Raw genomic sequence first — 24,695 nt, 5'->3', positions numbered from 1 at the left:
CAGTTCCATACAGAACTGTAGGTTGGTTTAATATGTCAGAGGAGATACAGAGATGACCTAGAATCTTGGTTTTCAGTATGCTCAGAATAGAATAGAGTTGTCCCTGGTTACTTTCTGTATTTTTCTAAACAAAATTTTCAAAGAAAACATGCTTATTGTTCATTTGTTCACTAAACAGATAACTGTCAAATGTCTTTTATGTACTAAGCATTGTTCTGATGTCACAGGGTGCAAACATTTAAAAATCACTGCCCCTGCCCTCCAGGCTCGAGCTACCAGGACTCCTCTCCCCCTGAATTCACTGCATGTGAGTCATCCCTCCAGCATCAAATCATGACGACACATGTGAAATGTTGTCCAAGAGCACCGGAGTCCATCACCCCCTCCTTCCTTCCATCCCTCCCCTTGTTCATCAGCTTCGGATCTGATGATGTATGCCTTCCAACCTGAAGAAGCATGATTTCTGTCAACATTTGCCATATAATGGGGAGGATTGATATAATGATATCACTCGCTAGTACACAGGACTGTTTGGACCATCCTGCTCTGTGTGATTCAGATACTCTTGAGCAGTGGAAGGACATAGTCTCAAGAGATTCTTTTTAAATACATTAGTGTATGTGTGTATATATATACACATATATATATTTAAAACTTTTTTTAAAGTTCAGCTTGTGTGTACCCTACTGCCTGCTCACCACAAGTCTAGTCCTCATCCCCACCACCCAGCTGACCCCCTTCACCCATTTGCCCTCCCCCACCTCCCTTTCAAGAGATTATTCTTTCTAAATCTGGAATCACTACATCTTTCATACTTCTCTTGCATCTGGAAAGAGGGCCAGGAAAACTTTGTTTCCTATGTTTTCCCACGCTCTGAAGTTCAGTGCCTGTAGACTAAGCTTCCCTGTGAGAGGGCATTTTCATCCTGAACTGAAGAGCCAGAGAATTTGTGTTGTGTCCCAGCAAGACACCTGTTCCTCTGTTCACTGATGCAGGCAATGGAAGTCCAGGAACACTGTGCTGTTTAAGCGTGCTCTTGTCAGCTTATCGTACTGATTCTATTAATGGTATAATATAATTTTCTGTCAGTCTTCTACAGTTTGGTTGGGATTATTGTCATTGTAACAGCAGTTCTTTCTTCTTTTTTTTTGTTTTGCATTTGATGACTATAAAGGAGAGGAGTGATTCTTAGGCATTAATGGCCTGCGAGTATAGTACAATCACTGTTCCCTCTAGTGTGGTCTCCAGGTATGGTCCCAAAGGAATACTTTTAAGCAGAGCATCAGTCTTGAGGTTTTAATATTCTATACTTTTCTTTTGTTGATTTTACATGTCTTGCTTTTTTCTTTAATAGTGGATGAGAGTTCTGAAGAAGACCGTCTATGCAGGTAGGATTTTATGGATGTTTTAAAATTGTATGTTTAAGGGAACACGGGGAAGAGAAACTAATGTTTGTTGAGTGTTCTACTCTGGGTCAGACACTGCTTTATGTGCTTAACATCTGTGACCTCCTAGAGTCATCACAGCAGCTTTGTAAAGTAGCTGTGTCCTACTTTTACTTAATTAGCCAACTGTGGTTCAGGAGGTTGATGAATTGACCCATGATTCCATGGTTAAAGTGAGTTGACCTGTGATTTGACAGCTGGCCTGCCTGTTTCCCATGCCCACTCTTGTGTCCCTCAGCAGAGATTGAGAAGTACCCGTGTAGCATATAATCTAAAGATATAATGTAGTTCTTTGACTTGTGTCCATTTTAAGTTTTAGACATTGCACTCCCTTTAGAGTAAAGGGGAGAAGTGGGACCTTCTCAATAAGTGTTTCCCCTGCTGAAGAACCAAGACTGCCATTTTTGATGGACACAGATTAGTCTCTGAACCAGGGACAGACAATGGAGAAGGAGCAGCTTATCCTTCCACTTTGTTTTAAGTCATCAGGTTTATTCCAGCTTGGGGAAACAAAAGTTATGTCAGTCGATCAATTGGATTTTTAAGTTCACCTATTAGGACTTGGTGAAAACAAATTATTTTCAGGCTCTGCCAGTATATCGGCTGTCACTCTTTGTTATGGAAACTAAGAATGAGCCTTAACTAGATATTTCATAGATTGGGAAAGATAGAAGCAGAAACAGGTGTAACTAAAGACTGTTTTGGAGACTTCCCTGGGGGTCCAGTGGTTAAGATGCTTAGTAAGACTTCTCCTTCCAATGCAGGTGGTGTGGGTTCAATCCCTGGTTGGGGGAGCTAAGATCCCACATGCCTTAGGGCCAAAAAGCCAAAATATAAAACAGAAGCAACATGGCAACCAATTCAATAAAGACTTTAAAAATGGTCCACATCAAAATATGTTTAAAAAAAATGTTTTCACTCATTGTTGTTGTCTGTTTTTGCTGTAAAGGTTTTCCAGCAAACCTGGTGATGATTTATGGCTTACATCAAATGATGAAGTCTTAGATTTTGAAACCAAGGTAAAGCGTTCTGTTGTGAAATTAGTTTTCGTGCTCTGAATTTAGTTTCCTGTGGCATTTACTCTTAAAATTCAGCAGTGGTGTCCCTCTCACTGTTTTCTGTTTGCAGTGGAAAATTGGTCAGAGCAAACTATTTTATAAACATATGACTAGTTGGTTTTTTTTTTTTACTTTGATAAATATGGAAGGTGGGGGTGAAGGAAAAAATGGGCTGAAAAATACATAGTGACAGAAGAATTGTATCGGAAAAAGCTTTCCCACAGTGCAGGAAATACGAAATTTGGTCAAGGATAAAGAGTCTTTCTGTGAATTTTAAACCATAAGGACATGACTTATGTAATACTCATAATGATATCTTTAGTGGACGTAATTCCTTATTGTAATGATCATGGAATCTTCCTGGAGCCTTTCAGTTCCAAAACTACATAGCCTATATCATCTAGTTTCTGCCCCCAACCCCCCGGACACTTTATTTTGGTTTCTTAGAGTTGTTAAGAGGGTGGTTTTTTAAATTTTTTCTTTCTCTGTTTTGTTTTGGCTCTGCATTAAGACTAAAATAATTGTTGATATGATGGAGATTTAGAAATTAAAATTCTGTTTCTCAAAATCCATATTATAAAGGGATTCCGCTGTGTTTTCTAAAGCATTCTATTAAGAGGATATTCCCAACTCTTCATCTCATTGAAGAATACATGTTTTGCCTAAAATAATAACCAGCTGTAGGAGCAGAGACTTTTAATAACTGTAAGATAAAACGTACAACCTCAGATTTATTTTTCTATTGTAGTTTTTAAAAAACCTACTCAAAGTCCTTGTGTCACATTCTGAAACTTCAGAATTCAGAGATTTTGTATTATTCTCCTTTAAATATTCATCTTATAGACCCTGTATCAGTATAAATGAGTGAAGTTCAGGAAACAGTTGTGCATCTCCTGGAGTGTGTAGCATAGGTCGTGAATGTAAGAGCCATTTTAATAGTTTTTGAATGTGAATTAGTGAAGAGACAAATGGAATTGTATATAATGTTACAGGTAATATAATATACATAATATATCTCTGTTAAATCTGAATTCTGAAAAGATGACTTACTTTTATATTCCCTTTTTCATATTTAGGATGTAGAAGTTGACTTGAGTTATCTGAGGAATGAGGTCCTGCATAGCATGGAAATAAATAAGAAATATGTGATAAGAAAAAGATGACACTGTATTTTTCAGTGTCCTCCAATTGTGAGCTGAGAATTTTAGATTAAAAGTTGTTGACCTTCTTTTTAGCCCCATCTTGTGTTCCATTAAATATTTCTTTTCAAGCCATACATTCTCCTCAGAATTCTGAAGCCAGTTCTGTTACTTAGCAGCTACGGGATCTTGGCAAAACCTGTCTTAACTGGGTTCAAAGTAGGCAGTTTTTAAAAGTCGGGTATTTTCTTCCAAAGGGATTAGGAAATCTTCATGCAACTCAATATTAACATTAATTTTAGCAGAGTATCTCTGAGAGCCTTCCAGAGAAGTCTGTGGATTGTTTGTCTGGAGCTGCTGGTCCAAGAGGAAAAAAGACGTTAAATGGACAAGTAGAAGGTGAGAACTGTGTTTTATAGAAAAGTCATCTGACAAAACGTTGGATTAAAATGGGGTTGCTGATACGTTCTAATCGCCAAAGAAAATCACCGTCAGAGACATAGTGAGGAAAAAGATGAGAAGGGAAATTATGTATCTTATCAGGTTTCAGCCACAGATTACATTGAGAATCCAGTTTAAGGACCTCACTTATTAGTTCCTAAACTTCCTTCACAGTGCAATGTTTAAGACTCTGTCCGATTAAGACTCTGCAATGCAGGGGGTGCAGGTTCGATCCCTGGTAAGGGAACTAAGATTCCATGTGACACATGACCCCCCCAAAAAGTATTAGTTCTGTTTCAAGATACTGTACATCCTAAGGAAGGTCAAGAAATAAGAGGCAAGAGGGAATGAAGGATGAGAGAGGCAGAGGGTACAGGGAGGAAATGAAGGAAAGGAAGCACAGGTCTGTGGGGGAAGGGGGCAATTAGTAATGAAGGTCTTTAGATAAAGGGAGAGTATTTGATATGGACGATGCATTAGAAGTGAGCTTCCAGTACCAAAACTTGTCAGAGAAGAACAGCAAAAATGTCCCCCTCTTCCTGTTTTCCTCATTGTTAGGAAGGCATTCAGGATTGCGGTCCCTGGGCGTGCAGAGCTGTGTGTTATCCTCTGTGGAGGACACGGGCATAGGTGCTCAGCTGTAAATGTTTGCAAACTGGTGTCATAGAAATGTTGCTGCTTGATAGGATGGTGTCACGTAGGCCAAAAAAGAGAACTAGAAAGAAGGAGCGAGCAGGGGGCGTGATAGGGAGATCAAGGAACCTACAGCCTGATAGTCCAATGAAAGTTTCCAACTTGTAATGCAGTTTCACTTTGAGGGGGAGTGTTAGAGTGAGGAAGTTGAGGCTAAGATTTCAGGAGAATAAATTAAGTTGATGTCCCTGTTAGCTCAGTTGGTAAAGAATCCGCCTGCAATGCAGGAGACCCCGGTTTGATTCCTAGGTCAGGAAGATCCCCTGGAAAAGGGATAGGCTACCCACTCCAGTATTCTCTGGCTTCCCTTGTGGCTCAGCTGGTAAAGAATCCGCCTGCAATGGAGGAGACCTGGGTTCAATCCCTGGGTTGGGAAGATCCCCTGGAAAAGGGAAAGGCTACCCACTCCAGTATTCTAGCCTAGAGAATTGGACATGACTGAGGGACTTTCACTTTCACTTTTAATGTAGAAGCAGACTCCGTATAGACCAGAGTTTCTCAAATTTTAATTAGTCGCCTTTGGACCTTGTGTGAAGTGCACATGCTGAGCAGGAGGTCTGAGAATCTGTGTTTCTGACAAGCTCTCCGAGAAGCAAGGGTGTAGCCTTGCATTTAGAGAAATCTGGAAGAACGTTGGATAGTGCAGGACATAACAGGATCAAGGAAAAGCATTATTATTTTTTTCTTTCTGAGTGTGTCTATAGCCAGAGGGAAGCAAAAAGTCGAAGTCGCAATTATAGTGTAAGATACCACTGCTAAGCAAAGAGGGAAAAAGAAGTGGTGGGGATGATCCATAGAAAGAATGTAAAGGGGGAAGAATTCAGACCACAGATCCAGAGATTACTACCCTTTGGATGGGAGAGAATCTAGTGAAAGGATGAAGGGAGGAAAGTGGGCCTTAGGGAGGTGAGTTTGGAGTTGAAGAGGAAACTTGACAGAACTCCTAAATGGCTTCAGAGTATTTACCCTGAAAAGAGATAAGATCATTGTTGCTCCAGAGAATACTGGAGGTGGCAGGGGGTGCTAGAAGTGGGGGAAACCACAGCCCCTCTAAGTAACTCTCAGGCATCAAAGACATGTGTAGTATTGGTATTTGTTATTCAAATTAGATTAATTTGAATATGGAGACACTGACTTTTTTCTTTTCTTTTTTTTTTTTTTCAAGTTTTATGTATTTTATAAATATATAATAAAGTTTTATATAGATGAGAAAGCTCAGATTTAAAAATGTTAATAATACACAGACTAAATTCTCTGAGATGATTCTGAGGAGTCTGAACCCAAGGAAAAAATACCCAACACAACTATGTCCATTTCAATCCCTATGACTTCCCCATTTTAAAAACGTTTAAGATGGGGGGGGGGGGGGCGGGGCGGAGATGAAAGTTAAGATGATTTCAGGATTTAACAAAATAATGAAGAATAAACTTGGCTTCACTGAAATTTTAACCCAATCTTTAGGTGGAGATGATTTAAGTTCATGATTTTTCACTTTTGACTGCTGAAACCTATTTGTCCATACAATAAGAAAGTCAAAAAGGCTTTCTATTGTTGTTCAGTTCAGTCCCTCAGTCGTGTCCAAATCTTTGTGACCCCATGAATCGCAGCACGCCAGGCCTCCCTGTCCATCACCAACTCCCAGAGTTCACCCAAACTCATGTCCATAGAGTCAGTGATGCCATCCAGCCATCTCATCCTCTGTCGTCTCCTTCTCCTCCTGCTCCCAATCCCTCCCAGCATCAGGGTCTTTTCCAATGAGTCAACTCTTCGCATCAGGTGGCCATAGTATTGGAGTTTCAGCTTTAGCATCAGTCTTTCCAATGAACACCCAGGACTGATCTCCTTTAGAATGGACTGGTTGGATCTCCTTGCAGTCCAAGGGACTCTCAAGAGTCTTCTCCAACACCACACTTCAAAAGCATCAATTCTTCTGCGTTCAGCTTTCTTCACAGTCCAACTCTCACATTCATACATGATCACTGGAAAAACCATAGCCTTGACTAGACGGACCTTTGTTGGGAAAGTAATGTCTCTGCTTTTGAATATGCTATCTAGGTTGGTCATAACTTTCCTTCCAAGGAGTAAGTGTCTTTTAATTTCATGGCTGCAATCACCATCTGCAGTGATTTTGGAGCCCCAAAAAATAAAGTCTGACACTGTTTCCACTGTTTCCCCATCTATTTTCCATGAAGTGATGAGACCAGATGCCATAGTTTTCTGAATGTTAGGCTTTAAGCCAACTTTTTCACTCTCTTCTTTCATCAAGGGGTTTTTTAGTTCCTCTTCACTTTCTGCCGTAAGGGTGGTGTCATCTGCATATCTGAGGTTATTGATATTTCTCCCGTTCTATTGTTGTTACATTTGCTATAATGACATAGTCTGCGGCTGCTAAGTCACTTCAGTCGTGTCCAACTCTGTGTGACCCCATAGATGGCAGCCCACTAGGCTCCTCTGTCCCTGGGATTCTCCAGGCAAGAATACTGGAGTGGGTTGCCATTTCCTTCTCCATGACTTTTTTCTTTTTAAGATAGCTGATTTTTTGAAAGTTGTTTTACAGAAATCCTTTGAAACATTAACTTGCTGTATCAAACCAAACTAAGTTTTGAAACAAAACAGGTTAATAGGGTTCATTCCCTAAATGCTAGAAATATTTTCAATAAATACTACACTGATTTTAAAACATGCAATATCTAATAATTCTGTGGCAATTAAATGCATTATTTCCTTTTTGATCATTGTATTTCAATATTGAGAATTTAGTATACATTATTTCCTAGATGTGTCTTAAATACCTTCTTCCGTGAGTGGATCGAGAAACTTTAAGATGGCCCAACTAGAGGAGCCAAGACATGCAGACATACCAGTAGCCCACATGGATATGGGAAAAGAATGAATATTTTTATGAGCCATTTTTCTACAAGTGTATATCCAGGCTAATCAGTTTACTACTCTTTCTCCGATGGGAAATGAGCTATACATTCTGGTGAACTGTCATCCCACTGTGCACTTCTTAAATGACTGGGCAGATTGAAGAACATGATAAATACTTGTAGTATAATGGTGGAAATGATAGCTGCTATATTGCATTCAAGATGTACTGGTGCATTTTGCCATCAGCTTTCATGTTTATCTTCTTGGGGTCATGCTTTGCTCCTCTGATTAAGATCACTTTTCTCCTCATCAGTCGACATGTTCACATTGATCTGTGTGCACTTTAATATTTTATAAAGTCATTGAAAACGTAATGTTACTTTTGAAATCTTAACTATGTTTTGTTAAACCTGTATTTCTATTTTTTCTTCACTATCCATTGTGGATTCCTATGTCTGTTTTGCTGGTGTCCTAACGTACCCCTAAAATCAAGACACTAAAACCGAATGTATTCACTGCCAAGGCTGAGTGCCAGGATTCTGCTGAGTCTTAACTCTGCCTGGATGTACAGCTGGCTTTCATGTTTACATGAAATTACCTCTGTGTCCCTTTTGCCTTTTAGATTCTCCTGGGAAATATCCTAATGTGAAGGTAAAAACATTTATGTTTTTATCTTGAATTATGAACTGTGGATTGTATCATATGTACATTATTTACTAATGAACTTGTTTCCAAACCCATTCAGCCTGCAGTCTTAGTGAAAGACTCTGTTCCTAGTAAAACAGTCGGAATGAAGGATTTACAAACATCCAGTTCAGGTAAATTTTGCAATACACACTTAACTCTGGAAAGAAAGGGAAAGGGAAGTCGCTCAGTCGTGTCCGACTCTTAGCGACCCCATGGACTGCAGCCCACCAGGCTCCTCCATCCATGGGATTTGCCAGGCAAGAGTACTGGAGTGGGGTGCCATTGCCTTCTCCATAACTCTGGAAAGAGGGACACTGAAATATTTGAAATGTAAGTCTTCATAGTCCTAACTTCTTTTGGCAAATGTAATTGAAGAATTTGACATACATAATCCAAATGTTATTGTTGGTATCCGTGTTTTGGAAAAACAGGTAGGTACAAGCATAAAAACAAGGAATTTTTAAAATGTAAGCTGGAACTCAGTATGTTTCCGTGTATGTTTCGATACCCTGAAGTTCTCTGTTTGGAACCTCTGTGCTTCTCAGGAATTCTCAGAGATTAATTATTAGATCGAAGATTTTTCCAGTGCCCAAAAATGCTTACTTGATCTCTGACCTTTACCTAGAGTAAAGCTTCACTTGCTAAATTGTCAGTTGTATTTCGGTTTATAATTATTTCATTTTAGTGTTGTTACACAGATGAATGTAGCCCTATCAGATGTTTTGGTTAGCAGATGGTGTGTGTGTGTGTGTGTGTGTGTGTGTGTGAGTTTATGGTGTCTTTGATTATTAAAAGTAGGGGAAGTAATCATACTTCAATGACTATTTGATGACATAATATTTTAAAATAGTGATTCTGAAAGTTTTTGGCTTTAGGATCCTATTATACTTTTAATACTTAAAAATTATTGAGAATTCCAAGGAGCTTTTGTTTTTGTTTATTGATGTTCACTATATTGGAGTTCAGTTCAGTCGCTCAGTCATGTCCGACTCTTTGCGACTCTGTGGACTGCAGTACACCAGGCTTCCCCGTCCATCACCAACACCTGGAGCTTACATAAACTCATATCCGTCGAGTTGGTGATGCCATCCAACCATCTCATCCTCTGTCGTCCCCTTCTCCTCCATCCTTCAATCTTTACCAGCATCAGGGTCTTTTCAAATGAGTTGGTTCTTAACACCAGATGGCCAAAGTATTGGAGTTTCAGCTTTAGCATCAGCCTTTCCAATGAATATTCAGGACTAATTTCCTTTAGAATTGACTGGTTTGATCTTGCAGTCCAAGGGACTCTCAAGAGTCTTCTCCAACACCGTAGTTCAAAAGCATCAATTCTTTGGTGCTCAGCTTTCTTTATAGTCCAACTCTCACATCCATACATGACTACTGGAAAAACCAGAGCTTTAACTAGATGGACCGATATTGGCCAAAAAATGTCTCTGCTTTTTAATATGCTGTCTAGGTTGGTGTTAACTTTTCTTCCAAGGAGCAAGCATCTTTTAATTTCATGGCTGCAGTCACCATCTGCAGTGATTTTGGAGCCCAAGAAAATAAAGTCTGTCACTGTCTCCATTGTTTCCCCATCTTTTTGCCATGAAGTGATGGGATCAGATGCCATGATCTTAGTTTTCTGAATGTTGTGTTTGAAGCCAACTTTTTCACTCTCCTCTTTCACTTTCATCAAGAGGCCCTTTAGTTCTTCTTCACTTTCTACCATAAGGGTGGTGTCATCTGCATATCTGAGGTGATTGATATTTCTCCCGGCAATCTTAATTCCAGCCTGTGCTTCATCCAGCCCAGCATTTCTCATGATTTACTCTGCATACAAGTTAAATAAGCAGGGAGACAATGTACAGCCTTGACGTACTCCTTTCCCTATTTGGAATCATTCTGCTGTTCCATGTCCAGTTCTAATTGTGGCTTCTTGACCTGTATACAGATGTCTCAGGAGGCAGGTCAGGCAGTCTGGTGTTTCCATCTCTTTAAGAATTTTCCAGTTGGTTGTGATCCACACAGTCAAAACCTTTGGCATAGTCAATAAAGCAGAAGAAGATGTTTTTCTGGAACTCTCTTGCTTTTTTGATGATCCAATGCATGTTGGCAATTTGATCTCTGGTTCCTCTGCCTTTTCTAAATCCAGTGTGAACATTTGGAAGTTCACGGTTCACGTATTGCTGAAGCCTGGCCTGGAGAATTTTGAGCATTACTTTGCCTAGCGCGTGAGATGAGTGCAATTGTACAGTAGTTTGAACATTCTTTGGTATTGCCTTTCTTTGGGATTGGAATGACAACTGATCTTTTCCAGTCCTGTGGCCACTGCTGAGTTTTCCAAATTTTCACAGCATCATCTTTCAGGATTTGAAATAGCTCAACAGGAATTCCATCGCCTCCACTAGCTTTTTTTGTAGTGATGCTTCCTAAGGCCCATTTGACTTCGCATTCCATTATATCTTGCTCTAGGAGAGTGATCACACCATGGTGCTTATCTGGGTCATGAAGATCTTTTTTTGTACAGTTCTGTGTATTCTTGCCACCTCTTCTTAATATTGTCTGCTTGTGTTAGGTCCATACCATTTCTATCCTTTATTGTGCTCATCTTTGCATGAAATGGTTCCTTAGTATCTCTAATTTTCTTGAAGAGATTTCTAGTCTTTCCCATTCTATTGTTTTCCTCTATTTCTTTGCATTGATCACCGAGGAAGCCTTTCGTTTCTCTCCTGATATTCTTTGGAACTCTGCATTCAAATGGGTATATCTTTCCTTTTCTCCTTTGCCTTTAGCTTATCTTCTTTTCTCAGCTATTTGTAATGACTCCTCAGGCAACCATTTTGCCTTTTTGCATTTCTTCTTGGGGATCATCTTAGTTACTGCCTCCTGTACAATGTCACGAACCTCCATCTATAGTTCTTCAGGCACTCTGTCTATCAGATCTAATCCCTTGGAGTCTATTTGTCACTTCTATTGTATAATCCTAAGGGATTTGATTTAGGTCATACCTGAATGGTCTAGTGGTTTTCTCTAGTTTCTTCAATTTAAGTCTGAATTTGGCAATAAGGAATTCATGATGTGAGCCACAATCAGCTCCTGTCTTCTTTTTGCTGACTATATAGAGCTTCTCCATCTTTGGCTGCAAAGAATATAATCAATCTGATTTAGATATTGACCATCTGGTGATGTCCATGTGTAGAGTCTTCTTTTGTGCTTGTTGGAAGAGGATCTTTGCTATGGCTAGTGGTTCCTCTTGGCAAAGCTCTGTTAGCCTTTGACCTGCTTCATTTTGTACTGCAAGGCCAAATTTGCCTGTTACTCCAGGTATCTCTTGACTTCCTACTTTTGAGTTCCAGTGCCCTACAATGAAAAGGACATCATTTTTAGGTGTTAGTTCTAGAAGGTTTTGTAGGTCTTCATAGAACTGTTCCACTTCAGCTTCTCCAGCATTAGTAGTCAGGGCATAGACTTGGATTACTGTGATATTGAATGGTTTGCCTTGGAAATGAACAGAGATCATCCTGTTGTTTTTGAGATTGTATCCAAGTACTGCATTTCAGACTCTTTTGTTGAGTGTGATGGCTACTCCATTTCTTTTGAGGGATTCTTGCCCACTGTAGTAGATATAATGGTCATCTGAGTTAAATTCACCCATTCTAGTCCATTTTATTCACTGATTCCTAAAATGTTGATGTTCACTCTTGCCATCTCCTGTTTGACCATTTCCCATTTGCCTTGATTCATGGACCTCTTTCCAGGTTCCTATGCATTATTGCTCTTTACAGCATCAGACTTTACTTCCATCACCAGTCCCATCCACAACTGGGTATTGTTTTTGCTTTGGCTCCGTCTCTTCATTCTTTCTGGAGTTATTTCTCCACTGATCTCCAGTAGCATATTGGGCACCTACTGACCTGGGGAGTTCATCTTTCAGTGTCCTGTCTTTGTGTCTTTTCATACTGTTCATGGGGCTCTCAAGGCAAGAATACTGAAGTGGCTTGCCATTCCCTTCTCCAGTGGACCACATTTTGTCAGAACGCTCCACCATGACCCGTCCATCTTGAGTGGCCATACATGGGTTGGCTCATGGTTTCATTGAGTTAGACAAGGCTGTGGTCCATGTGATCAGTTTGGTTAGTTTTCTGTGATTATGGTTTTCATTCTATCTGCCCTCTGATAGAGAAGGATAAGAGGCTTATGGATGCTCCCAGATGGGAAAGACTGACTGAGGGTCTTGTTCTGATGGGCGGGGCCATGCTCAGTAAATCTTTCACCCAATTTTCTGTTGGTGGGCGGGGCTGTGTTCCCTCCCTGTTTTTTGACCTAGAGGCCAACCTATGGTGGAGATAGTGAAGATAATGGTGACCTCCTTCAAAAGGCCCCATGCTTGCACTGTTGCTCTCAGTGTCCCCGTGAACACTGCAGCAGGCCACTGCCGACCCACGCCTTCATCAGACACTCCTGGAAGATAAAACTAAAACACATAAAGCACGACACACACAATCCTAATGGCTGATTCCATTAGTCATTAGAGTTTTGCTATCACATATGCTGTCTCTGAAGAACTCCACTGTGCACTCAGAACAGAATGAGAATGGAAGTGACGTTTAGTGTTATTGTGAAAATAGTTTTGACCTCTTAGACCCCCTGACCCAGTGGGTCTCTGGACTTCAGGATTCTCAGGGTACGCTTGGGAACCATCATTTGAAACCATTGACGTGGTTGGATGTGAAATGATAAAGGGGCCCTTGTGCTGACACAGGATTTAAAGTTTCACTTTTACACTTCTTGCTTGTTTCTTTGACTTCTCTTAAGAAATTAAGACCCGACAGTTCCTTTTTTTAAAGCAAATATTTCTGTGTTGCAATCATTTTTGTCCCATGGTGCTCTGTGCTCTTTGGATCCAGTGTGGTCCTAGACTCATCCTATTTTCACGTGGAAACAATTAGTGACCCACAAAGCTATCATTTCCTATATAAGTTTATGATGTTGATTCAAGGCTTAAAAAATCAGTTCTGAAGATACTGATAATTTGAGGAAGACCGTCTCGTTGTAATTAAAGCAGTTGGTGGTGGTGTTCAGTCGCTAATCATGTCCAGCTCTTTGTGACCCCATTGACTGCAGCACACTAGGCCTACCTGTGCCTCACCATCTCCCAGAGTTTGCCCAAGTTCACGTCCATTGAATCAGCGATGCTATCCAACCATCTCATCCTCTGCTTCCCCCTTCTCCTCCTGCTGTCAATCTTTCCAGCATCAGGGTCTTTTCCAGTGAGTCAGCTCTTCACATCAGGTGCCCAAGACATTGGAGCTTCAGTTTCAGCATCGGTCCATCCAATGAGCATTCAGGGTTGATTTCTCTTAGAATTGACTGGTTTGATCTCTTTGCTGCCCAAGGAACTCTCAAGAGTCTTCGCCAGCACCACAATTTGAAAGAATCAGCTCTTGGGTGCTCAGCCTTCTTTATGGTCCAATTCTCACATCCGTACATGATACTAAAAAAAATATGGCTTTGGCTGTATGGACCTTTGTTGACAAAGTGATGTCTTTGCATGTTGTCTAGGTTTGTACCATTAATTAAAGTAGTTCAGTTCAATTCAGTCGCTCAGTCATGTCTGACTCTTTGCGACCCCATGAATCGCAGCACGCCAGGCCTCCCTGTCCATCACCGACTCCCGGAGTTCACTCAGACTCACGTCCATGGAGTCAGTGATGCCATCCAGCCATCTCATCCTCTGTCGTCCCCTTCTCCTCCTCCTCCCAATCCCTCCCAGCATCAGAGTCTTTTCTAATGAGTCATCTCTTCGCATGAGGTGGCTAAAGTACTGGAGTTTCAGCTTCAGCATCATTCCCTCCAAAGAAATCCCAGGACTGATTTCCTTTAGGATGGACTGGTTGGATCTCCTTACAGTCCAAGGGACTCTCAAGAGTCTTCTCCAACACCACAGTTCAAACGCATCAACTCTTCGGCACTCAGCTTTCTTCACAGTCCGACTCTCACATCCATACATGACCACTGTAAAAACCATGGCCTTGACTAGACGGACCTTGTTGGCAAAATAGTACCATTCATTAAAAGTGTTTTTAAAAACCATGGTCTCTAGAGCATACAGCCTTGTAAGGCATAATTAAATGTAAAATAAATTAGATTTATATATTGTCAATAAAATATTTGTATGTTGAAAACAAATAATTATTAGTAAAGTTCTTATGGAATACAGACTATGTAATAGAAGTTGAGTGAATCAAAGTAAATCATACTAGAAAATTAAAAAACAGAAGAAATGAGATACACTAGTTAACGTCTTTTCATGACTGCGACACGTAAGATACAATAAGCTGGGAAGAACTAGTGAGTCTGAGGGGAGCGGGGGACTTGGAACCAATTCTCTGAAGAAAGACTTTGTACAGTTAGTCAGAGTTGTATTCTTACTCACATTCTAATAAATGGAGACTTTGTTTTCACGTTTTTCAGATTTGGCTTCTACTGCTTTGAGCCTCAGTCTCGAGACTTGTCAGAGAGCTGGGCGTTTGAAAGTTGGTGATCAGTGTCCATCGATGTCACAGTCAATGACCAAAAATCAGTCAGCATCCACAGAATTGGGACAGATGACCGTAACAGATGAAGTAAAGAGGAATATTGCAGTGATGTTTCTGGTAGGGAATTCCACGCTCCATGACCCGTGCCAGTCTCAGCTGCCAGAAAACAGAGAAAGCCAACAAGGTAATGCAGAAGCCCAGAGCACTCAGCCGTGCGCCACCTGGGCACGGCCTTACCATCATGCTGACGCTTCCAAATTAGAGGTTTTGTGGCAAAATCTACCTTGTGTTGACTCCTTTCACACAACCTGCAGCCAATACCAGTAAATACCTCTTAGCAAGATGTTGGCATTCTCCCTCTAACCATAGTAATACAATAAATAATAAAGAGAGTTAGGAGAACGAAAGTTCATTTTGGCTAATATTTAGCATACACCTGAGAGTGAGTAGCAGGATTATATTTAGAACTCTGGGACTAGTTGGGAGACCTAAGTAGACAGAGATTGCTTTCTCAAAACATGACTTTGTAGCAATATTTTTATATAGCTCTAAATTCGTAAGGATTCAGTATAATTGCAAAAGCAGCTCTGAAACCAAATATTAAAATATTTCTTGTGTTTTCTATGACTTCATATATTTTAGAATTGGCTTTCCTGGTGGTAATGGGAGTCATGGGAAATTTGCTACATAGTACCTCCTTCTCAGCTCTGTCCACATAATATCAACTTGTTTTGTTATTTGTAATGAATTAAGAGTTCACAAGGGATATTGGTTTGAAGGAGTGCTGTATCATTTAAAAGCAGTATACAGAAAATCAATTCTGATTCTACTAGGATGCCCAATCTATTGAGTAACCATGTCTAATAATGTGTTGTCCATAAATACTAATTAATTTAGTGCCTTTAATCAGTCATGTGGTCAAGGCTATAGTAAGAAATCATACACTGTTTCTTTTTACACTCCTGTAGTTATTTCGTTTCTATGCTCACCTTTGCATTTACAGAATATTCTCAGTTATCTCCTAGAATAGTGACTACAAGCTCTAAACTCAAAGTGTTTGTCCTTTTCTTTTTTTTTTAATCTATACAACTGAGTCATTTGCTCGTTTCTCCGTGAGCTTGGTAAGTCCAGGAAACACAGATTCAGATAAAACGGCTACACGAGTCCCTCCAACACTGGACGGTGTGAAATAGGAAAACTACAAAATAAATAGAAGCAGCTTCTGTCAGTTCATGTTGATTGTTTCTCTTCTCAGTCGATACCTTTTATAAAATATCAAGCAGAATCTCCTCCTTCAGAGTCCCAGGATTTGTACATCTATTGGTTTCTTAAAGATTGATTCTATACTAGACCCAGAAAGTTTTATATCCTAAATATTTCTGGAAACATCCCACAGTTCAGGTCTGCATCACCTTTTTTTCCCCACCGTTAATGCCTTCAGATTCATCTTCCTCGTTTTATTTGCGTGCTCTTCAGTTTCATCCCTCCGTCAGCGTTTAGTCACCAATCTCAAAAGCACACGTGACCATGAAGCACTCTAAAGCACATTAATGTCTAGACCTCTGAAAGCGCCACTGATGCTTTCATAACCTGACTTCTGCCTGACTCTCCATCTCTCTCTCTTTCTGTCCTTTGCCCTGGAATTCTGAACTGCTGTTGATGTCCCCCTCACCTGTTCCTGTTGTTGTTGTACAGTTGCTCAGTCATGTCTGACTCTCTGTGACCCCATGGACTGCAGCACACCAGGCTTTCCTGTCCTTCACCATCTCCCGGAGCTTGCTCAAACTCGTGTTTATGGAGTCGGTGATGCCATCCAACCATCTCATCCTCTGTCATCCCCTTCTCCTCTTGACTTCAGTCTTTCCCAGCATCAGGGTCTTTTCCAGTGAGTCAGCTCTTCACATCAGGTGGCCAAAGTAGTGGAGCTTTAGTGTCAGCGTCAGTCCTTCCAATGAATATTCAGAACTGATTTCCTTTAGGATTGACTGGTTGGATCTCCTTGCAGTCCAAGGGACTCTCAAGGTCTTCTCCAACACCACAGTTGAAAAGCATCAGTTCTTTGGCATTCAGTCTTCTTTATGGTCCAACTCTCACATTCATACATGACTACTGGAAAAACCACAGCTTTGACTAGACAAACCTTTGTCAGCAAAGTAATGTGTCTGCTTTTTAATATGTTGTCAATGTTTGTCATATCTTTTCTTCCAAGGAGAAAGTGTCTTTTAATTTTATGGCTGCAGTCACCATCTGCATTGATTTACGAGCCCCCCAAAAATAAAGTCTGTCACCATTCCCATTGTTTCCCCATCTCTTTGCCATGAAGTGGTGGGGCCAGATGCCACGATCTCCGGTAGTCCCTGTCCCTGTACTTTGACAATATCTACCCTGTCGTGCGTGTGCTTCTGTCCCCGTCTTGCTGCACCCTTAAGTGCTCTCCCTTTCCTGCCCTCTGTTCCCTTGAAGTCTCTGCTCAGACATTATCTCCAGAAGAGCCATCCCTGACACCTTTTATCTACATTTTTCTTTAAACTGTGGTATCTAGTACTGAGCAGAAACCTGAGAAATAATTATTGAATAAAAGAAATAAAGACTATTTATACCAAGGTGATTTTTAAAATTTTATTTCTTTTTTTTTAATTTTATTTTTTAACTTTAAAATATTGCATTGGTTTTGCCATATATCAACATGAATCCGCCACAGGTATACACGTGTTCCCCATCCTGACCCCTCTTCCCTCCTCCCTCCCCGTACCATCCTTCTGGGTCATCCCAGTGCACCAGCCCCAAGCATCCAGCATCGTGCATCGAACCTGGACTGGCGACTCGTTTCATATATGATATTATGCATGTTGCAATGCCATTCTCCCAAATCATCCCACCCTCTCCCTCCTTATTGGAGGATAATTGCTTTACAGAATTTTGTTGTTTTCTGTCAAACATCATCATGAATCAGCCATAGGTATACATATATCCCCTCCATTTTGAACCTCCCTCCCATCTCCCTCCCCATCCCAGCCCTCTAGATTGGTAAGAGCCCCTGTTTGAGTTTCCTGAGCTGTACAGCAAATTCCCGTTGGCTGTATATACCAAGGTGATTTTTAAGAGCTTGTCCTCTGCAGTTTAGGAGCCAAGAGGATTGACATGTGAAGAAATAATTTACAGTTCAGATGTGTGTCTATCACTAGGAAAATCTAGAAAGATACACTAGAAAAATCTTTAAAGTACTAAGGTAGCTACAAGGAAAGAGATACCTTTTATCTGGGGAAAGATAGCTGTAATCAAAGACAATTTCACAAAGCAGGTTGAGTCTTAAAAGAGGAAAAGTAACTTGTCAAAAGAGTACAGGGAAGCATTTCAGATTAAGAAACTGACAAAAGCATAAAAAGTAAGAGGAATTTTGTAAACCATGAGTAATGTTGCAGTCGAAGCTTGGCATGTTGTTAAAAAGGTATTGTTATGAAGTAGAGAAGAGAATGTATTGTGACTTTATATGTCTGTCCTGTATTTTGAATTTTTGTTTGGTTTCTGATTGTTTTGTTCACTGATGTTTGGATGAATCTGTGACTGAATCTTTGAGCTGTATGTGTGCCTGTAACCTGGTGACATCTGGCATTTCCCAAAGGATTTGGTTAAAATTTTTAGATCGTTGGAAGTATTTCTTAAAGAAGTAGATATTCAGTTGAAGATTAAGATTGACTTAATCTGTCATTTGATACAATGTTTTAGATCTACGTTTTAAATGAAGATTATGTCTTTTATCTAAACATTCTAAGTAATTTTAACTAAACATACAGATTTGTCAGCAGAACTAGACTTGGAAATGATATCAGAGGAAGCACAGGAAAAACCTGATGGAGATGAAAATAACCATTCACAGGTATGTAAAACTGTAAATTTCAATTTCTGGTTTAATACTGTATGAGAAAATGTGTATCAAACAAGGCAAATTAGAATGGAAAGATAAGTTAAAACCCATCACAAATGAGTTAAAGCAGAAGTTTGGTGAAATACAAAATTACCATTTGTCCTGAGGAAGATTCACTACGTGATAACCCTAAAAAAGGAGTAAACAAAAAGGAAATATCTCCTAATATGACAAATAATATACTTGATTGTGAGGGAAAAGATGCATTTGGAGTATCTATGTCTCTAGTATTCCCAGCATTTCCTGAACAAAAAGAACCCAGTCTTGAAAACTTTTTGCATTGTCTGTAAACTCTGGGTCCCTGGGATATGCTTGTCGGTCATCTTCAAAGCTTTGTTTCACTGAAAATAAAATAGACGTTGAAAATGATCAACTAGACATTGAACACGTGTTTATCAAAATTGAGGAGAGTTTTTATAATGATACAGAAAATAAAAATGGAGCAGACCCAGTAGTTACATTTGAAGTGAAAGAAGAAGAAGAGTTTGATATGCAAATGTCACAAAATATGAGGCAAAATCCTACTAATTGGAAATTAGACATCCGACAGACACATCAGTCTAGTCTGTGGCTTGTCTGCTCCGGGAAGATGAAACACATTATTCAAATAAAAAGTCACAGTACTCCCGCTGTTGTTACAAATACTGATCAGAAAAGCAAACCAATACAGGACTGGTTCCAGAAGCCACTGCATGCGGATAATTGTAGTGCTAGTAAGGATAAAAGCATGGAACTCGACTTAGAAAATGGGAATTCTTCACCGAAAAGTCACAGAGCATCCAAAGTGTATGTAAATGAAGAATTCCAGAAGGATATGCAGAGATTTAAGAATGAAATAGACATGTTACAAGTAGAGTTGCTGGCTTTGGAAAAAGAAAATTCAACTTTCAAAAGAGGTAGAGGTTCCTTTGCTCTTGCTTTGGTTTTTCTCTTTCTCAATGATCTGGTCTGTTTGATTTTCCACTTATGAATAAAGTGGGGTCATCTAAATAGGTAATTGTGTAGAAATAGATTGTCTGCCATCACAATAATAGGAATGCAGGAAACAATTTTCATGGCTTTTGTCCTTCAATCAATCTAATATCTAATTCTGTCTCTGTCAGTCTTTCATGTGGACTGGGAAACTCATTTAGCTATGTACCACATGATCTTCTGAGCCTGAATAAGCACCAGGGAAATTGCTTAAGAAGTATTATCAGCTAGGGTTTTGCAGTTTTGTTTTTTTTTTCCTTTAACTCTGTCAGATTAAATATGTTGTATTTCCATAGAATGGGAAGAAAGCAGTGACTGAGAGAAGGGACATAAACACGTGTTCCCTCTAATCTCTTCATTGTGGTTGAATGTGTGTGATCTTCTCTGCTTTCCACAGTCACTGGGCTCTTAGATTCCCAGCATGGCTGCTTCAGGATCTTTTCAATAACAAATACATGTGCTCCCACATAGGCTTTAATCACCACTCTCAGATGTTTATTTTGGGACAGACCTTTCCATTAAGTTTTTTACTAAAATGTAGTAAGTTTTGACATGTGTGATTTTGTCACATAGGGTGTGTGTGTGTGTGTGTGTGTGTGAAAGTTGCTCAGTCGTGTCTGACTCTTGGCGAGCCCTTGGACTGTAGCCTGCCAGGTTCCTCTGTCCTTGGTATACCAGAGTGGGTAGCTGTTCCCTTCTCCAGGGGATCTTTCCAACCCACATCTCCCGCATTGAAGGTGGATTCTTTCATATTTGAGCCACCAGGGAAGACCATAGGTAGTATAAAACCACAGCAAAAAAGAAAAAATATTGTCTTTATCTCCAAAGGAGAAAACTGAGTTTTGAGACGCTGAGAGATTTTTCTTTCTTCAGTAATAGGTTTTTAAAATTGTTTGTTTGCTCTTTTGTGTAAGAGGTGCTTTAACTGAATTTGAACAATAGACAAGGGGAAAAAAAATAAAAACCTCTATGTATTTTCCGGTAAAAAAAAAAAAAAAGGAGATGAACCCTATCCCCAACTGCTGCTGCATCACTTCAGTCGTGTCCGACTCTGTGTGACCCCATAGACGGCAGCCCACCAGGCTCTGCCGTCCCTGGGATTCTCCAGGCAAGAACACTGGAGTGGGTTGCCATTTCCTTCTCCAAAGCACAAAAGTGAAAAGTGAAAGTGAAGTTGCTCGGTCGTGTCTGACTCTTTGCGACCCCATGGACTGCAGCCTACCAGGCTCCTCTGCCCATGTGATTTTCCAGGCAAGAGTACTGGAGTGGGTTGCCATTGCCTTCTCCATATCCCCAACTAAGGCATTTAAAAATACTCTACCAAAGTCACACTTTTAACTTATCTGATTAATCTGATGAATTCATCTGGTAATTTATCACATTCAAGGTTACAGAATTGTATCATTTCTTTTGGTGCCATAAAATGCTAGGGAAAGCCACTTTAGGGGCTTCAAACAAAACCTTGAACTTTTTTGAATTTTATTGCTGTTTTTGGTAAATAGTGGGGCAACAGTATGCAATTATTTCTATACCCTCTAGCTGTAAGGTTTGACAGTTATTGCATGTGGAATTGGGAAGCATTACTTACATTCCAGAATTCCACACTAACAACTCCTCAGTTTCATTCTGCTCCTTGTGTTTTGGTAAACTTAGGTAAACTTTTTCTCATATATTTTAGTGAACACCATCACTTTTTTGCTATCTCCGGGATCCAGGTGAAAAAAAGAATTGTAAAAGGCAGAGGGAAAAGAATAGCTTTAGTGCAGAAAGAAGAATGTTTCCTTTCTGTCTCTGAGGCACTAAGGTGTCACATCCTCTACATCTGGCTGTTTAATGGAAAATCCAGGTGGTAAAGACTGAAGAGGACAGATTTTGTGTCTTTGTCTTTTTATTTCTCTGTCTCTGCCAGTCAGATGGGGAAGACTGAATGTGAATAATTGCATCTTATGAAGAAAGCCATTTTTGAAATTTGGGGAATTTTGTTTCTTTTCCTCAAACAGAAAGGAGCAGATTTTACAAAAATTTCAGTGACTTGTAAGTGGTAAAATAAGCACAAAAATGTTTTTATCACTTAAATTCAGGGCAAACGCTGAAGCAAATAATAAAATTGAAAACAAAGATCTTTATAATAAAGAAGTAGCAATTATTCTTAGTGTCAAACTTTCACTAAAGGTTCAAGAAAAGAAGCACAAAAGTAGTGAAGTGGAAGTATCAGACAACGAATGTGATGCTGCTGCTGAGAGTGGATTGATTCAGCAGAGAAAGAGTGGAAGAAACAGCAGCCAGGAGTTTCCTGCTGCGGAGAATGAAGATTTTGATAGGTAATCCTGTATCAATATTTCACATCAGATCATTTGTTATTTTCCTATAAAATAATTTCTAACTTGAACTAATGTTTGTGATTTACACATTTTATATTTCACTAGGGATATAGTTATTTTGAATACTCTTGTCCTTTAGCCTCAATACTAGAGTTCCTTTGTTAACATACCACCGTGTTACAGTATTAGAGTATTCTGGAGTTGACTGCATACTTGCCTTAACCAGTGTGTTGTAAAGTTAAATTTATGTCACTAATGAGCATCCTTTCATTTCAGTCTGAGGACTTCCTTCAGCATTTCTCATGAGGCGGGACTAGTGGTGATGAACTCCCTCAGGTTTGCTTTGTCTGGGACAGTTTTTATTTCTCCTTCATTTCTGAAAGACACCTTTTCTGGATAGAGTACTCTTGGTTGGCAGTTTTGTTCTCCTAGCACTTTGAGTATGTCCATGGATGGAGCCAGATTGCTGTTGGTGGCGGGAGAGCCGATGAGGCACCTGTTTTTCAGCCATGATGCTCTTGTCACCCCATCATGTGGGTGGTTTAAAAGTAAACTCCCCCCACTCTGGCCAAATATTTCCTTGATTTCTTCTCTCATGGTACATGTACCTCATGTCATTTAAAATATTATCTAAATTAAGTATGGCTTTTTTCTGTGAATTCTCTTTTTAGTTTATTTTTGGCTGCGCTGGGTCTTTGCTGCTGCAGTGCTTGGGCTTCTCAGTGTGGTGGCTTCTCTTGATGCTGAGCGTGGGCTCTAGGGTGCTGGCTTCAGTAGTCGTGCAGCACGGGTTTCGTTGCCCCGTGGTGTGTGGGATCTCCCCTGACAAGGAATTGAACCGGTGCCCCCTGTATTGGCAGGTGGACTCTGAAGCACTAGACCACCAGGAAAATCCCTAAAGTCACCATGATTATATTTAGAAGCAACACAAAAAATATAGTGTAAATCTAATTATGACTCCCACATCTAAGAGTCATTGTGTTTAGGCAGTGGACTCCAGGTTTTCAGTGTAGCCCTTGAGCTTCTTCCAGATGCATCTCTCTACTTTCTTCCATATATTTTGTACTTTTCCTTCCAGGTTCCTAGGAAACAACCTAGATGCCACGTGCTGATGTTTGTGCTCACATTCGAATCTCCAAGTAGAATGGTTTTCTCCCTTTTCTCTTTCTCATGACCTCCTGTCTTCACTTCTCCTATAAATCTTTCCTTATTACACTTATGACTTTCATATGTCAACTCTTACATATCATATTGTATCATAACTGTATATCTGTGTTTGAAGGAAGAATTTGTTTTCTTGCATATGTTTGGTACTTCATAACTGTTTTGAGAGTTAATCAATGACTTAAGATGGGCAAGAGTTGGAATTTTACAAGAATTTGTTTTTTATTTTTTATCAATTGAATTATTAGAAAACATTGGCTTTTTTTGTGAATTTTTTAAAAGTAGCTACCCTGGTGTGCACAGGAAGGAAGTAAAGAAAAAGAACAACGCCAAACGGACACCAGAAGGCTGTGTCATTGCACCGATATTTGAAAAGCCCGATTCACTGACTGGTGGTCTGCTGCACGTGAATGATGAAAACAAAGTGAATCAGGATGATGACAGGTACATTCTACAAATTCTTTGTTTGTAGGATAAGTAATATTAGCCCTGAGTACTTCTTCTGGAAATAGAGCAGCATAATACACTGCACAGGCCAAGACAAGGCATTCCTCAACTCGAGTGGATGAACTATAGTTGAAAGTTGCTGAAAGGTTAAAGTGAGGACCAGTGACTTTGGCTGGAAGTTGTTCCAGTGAAGAGTCCCCTTGGAAGCTGAACTGCAGTGAATACAGTAAACAGCTCCGTAGGGAATATTATTGGGACAGGCCATGAAGAACTGGATGGTAATTGAAGAGGAATGTGGAGTTCAAAGGTGTTTCTTGTTTTAGGTTAAGAAGGGAGCTTTTAGAGTGTGTATGCTGTTGGAAATGAGCCAGCGAAGGATGTGTTTATTTAATCTTGTTTGCATTTCCAATATTGGAAAGCTTATTGATTGCATGACATTATCTTTAAACTATTGCTGCTAAGTCACTTCAGTCGTGTCCGACTCTGTGCGACCCCATAGACGGCAGCCCACCAGGCCCCTCCGTCCATGGGATTTTCCAGGCAAGAGTACTGGAATGGGGTGCCATTGCCTTCTCCGTTTAAGCTATTACAATAAACTAATGGCACATAATACTTCTGCTCATATATAGTTTTATGGTAAAGGCTTGTTCATTGGTTCTGAAGTGTAATATTCCTATATAATTGAATATGCAGATGACTACTTAAGTTAATTCGATCACACGTAGATTTTCAAAAATTCCATAATTGTGAATTTACAAACACTTAGGCTATCCTGAATAGGATTTGATAATTCCTTGATGATTCTAGTTGATAGTAGCTTTGTGAGTAGCTATGATTTTGTAAGGTACTCTGAAACTTCACATCATATTAACTTCATAGTTGTTTATAGATTGCAGAGAAAAGGGGAAGATTTTGTTTATATAAAATAGAAAAAAATATTAACAATCTTTCACAGATGATTCCTTTTGGATGACAAAGATCTAAATGACAAAAACCATGCTTCCTGTA

General features: G+C 39.8%; 1 protein-coding gene across 16 annotated transcripts in view; it reads left to right on the top strand.

Annotated features, from left to right (window-relative positions):
• The window catches only part of LOC113903684 (ankyrin repeat domain-containing protein 26-like), a 97,568-nt gene that overhangs the window by 14,826 nt on the left and 58,047 nt on the right, over window positions 1–24,695 (top strand). For 13 of the 16 annotated variants that reach the window (XR_003514247.1, XR_003514246.1, XR_003514245.1 and 10 more), the window contains 10 exons: window positions 1,355–1,388; window positions 2,395–2,464; window positions 3,945–4,041; window positions 8,270–8,298; window positions 8,393–8,465; window positions 14,794–15,042; window positions 18,653–18,735; window positions 21,928–22,076; window positions 22,353–22,412; window positions 23,523–23,684. Coding sequence is in view for 8 of the 16 variants with exons in the window: in XM_027560238.1 (XP_027416039.1) it covers window positions 1,355–1,388; window positions 2,395–2,464; window positions 3,945–4,041; window positions 8,270–8,298; window positions 8,393–8,465; window positions 14,794–15,042; window positions 18,653–18,735; window positions 21,928–22,076; window positions 22,353–22,412; window positions 23,523–23,684 (1,006 nt within the window). In the remaining 8 variants the exon portion in view is untranslated. The remainder of the gene's footprint in view (window positions 1–1,354; window positions 1,389–2,394; window positions 2,465–3,944; window positions 4,042–8,269; window positions 8,299–8,392; window positions 8,466–14,793; window positions 15,043–18,652; window positions 18,736–21,927; window positions 22,077–22,352; window positions 22,413–23,522; window positions 23,685–24,695) is intronic. The other 3 variants (XM_027560237.1, XM_027560236.1, XM_027560240.1) reach the window with 3 other exon arrangements.

This window comes from Bos indicus x Bos taurus, chromosome 13 (assembly GCF_003369695.1).
Source record: "Bos indicus x Bos taurus breed Angus x Brahman F1 hybrid chromosome 13, Bos_hybrid_MaternalHap_v2.0, whole genome shotgun sequence".
NCBI lineage: Eukaryota > Metazoa > Chordata > Mammalia > Artiodactyla > Bovidae > Bos > Bos indicus x Bos taurus.
This window is presented reverse-complemented; position numbering and strand designations above follow the sequence as displayed.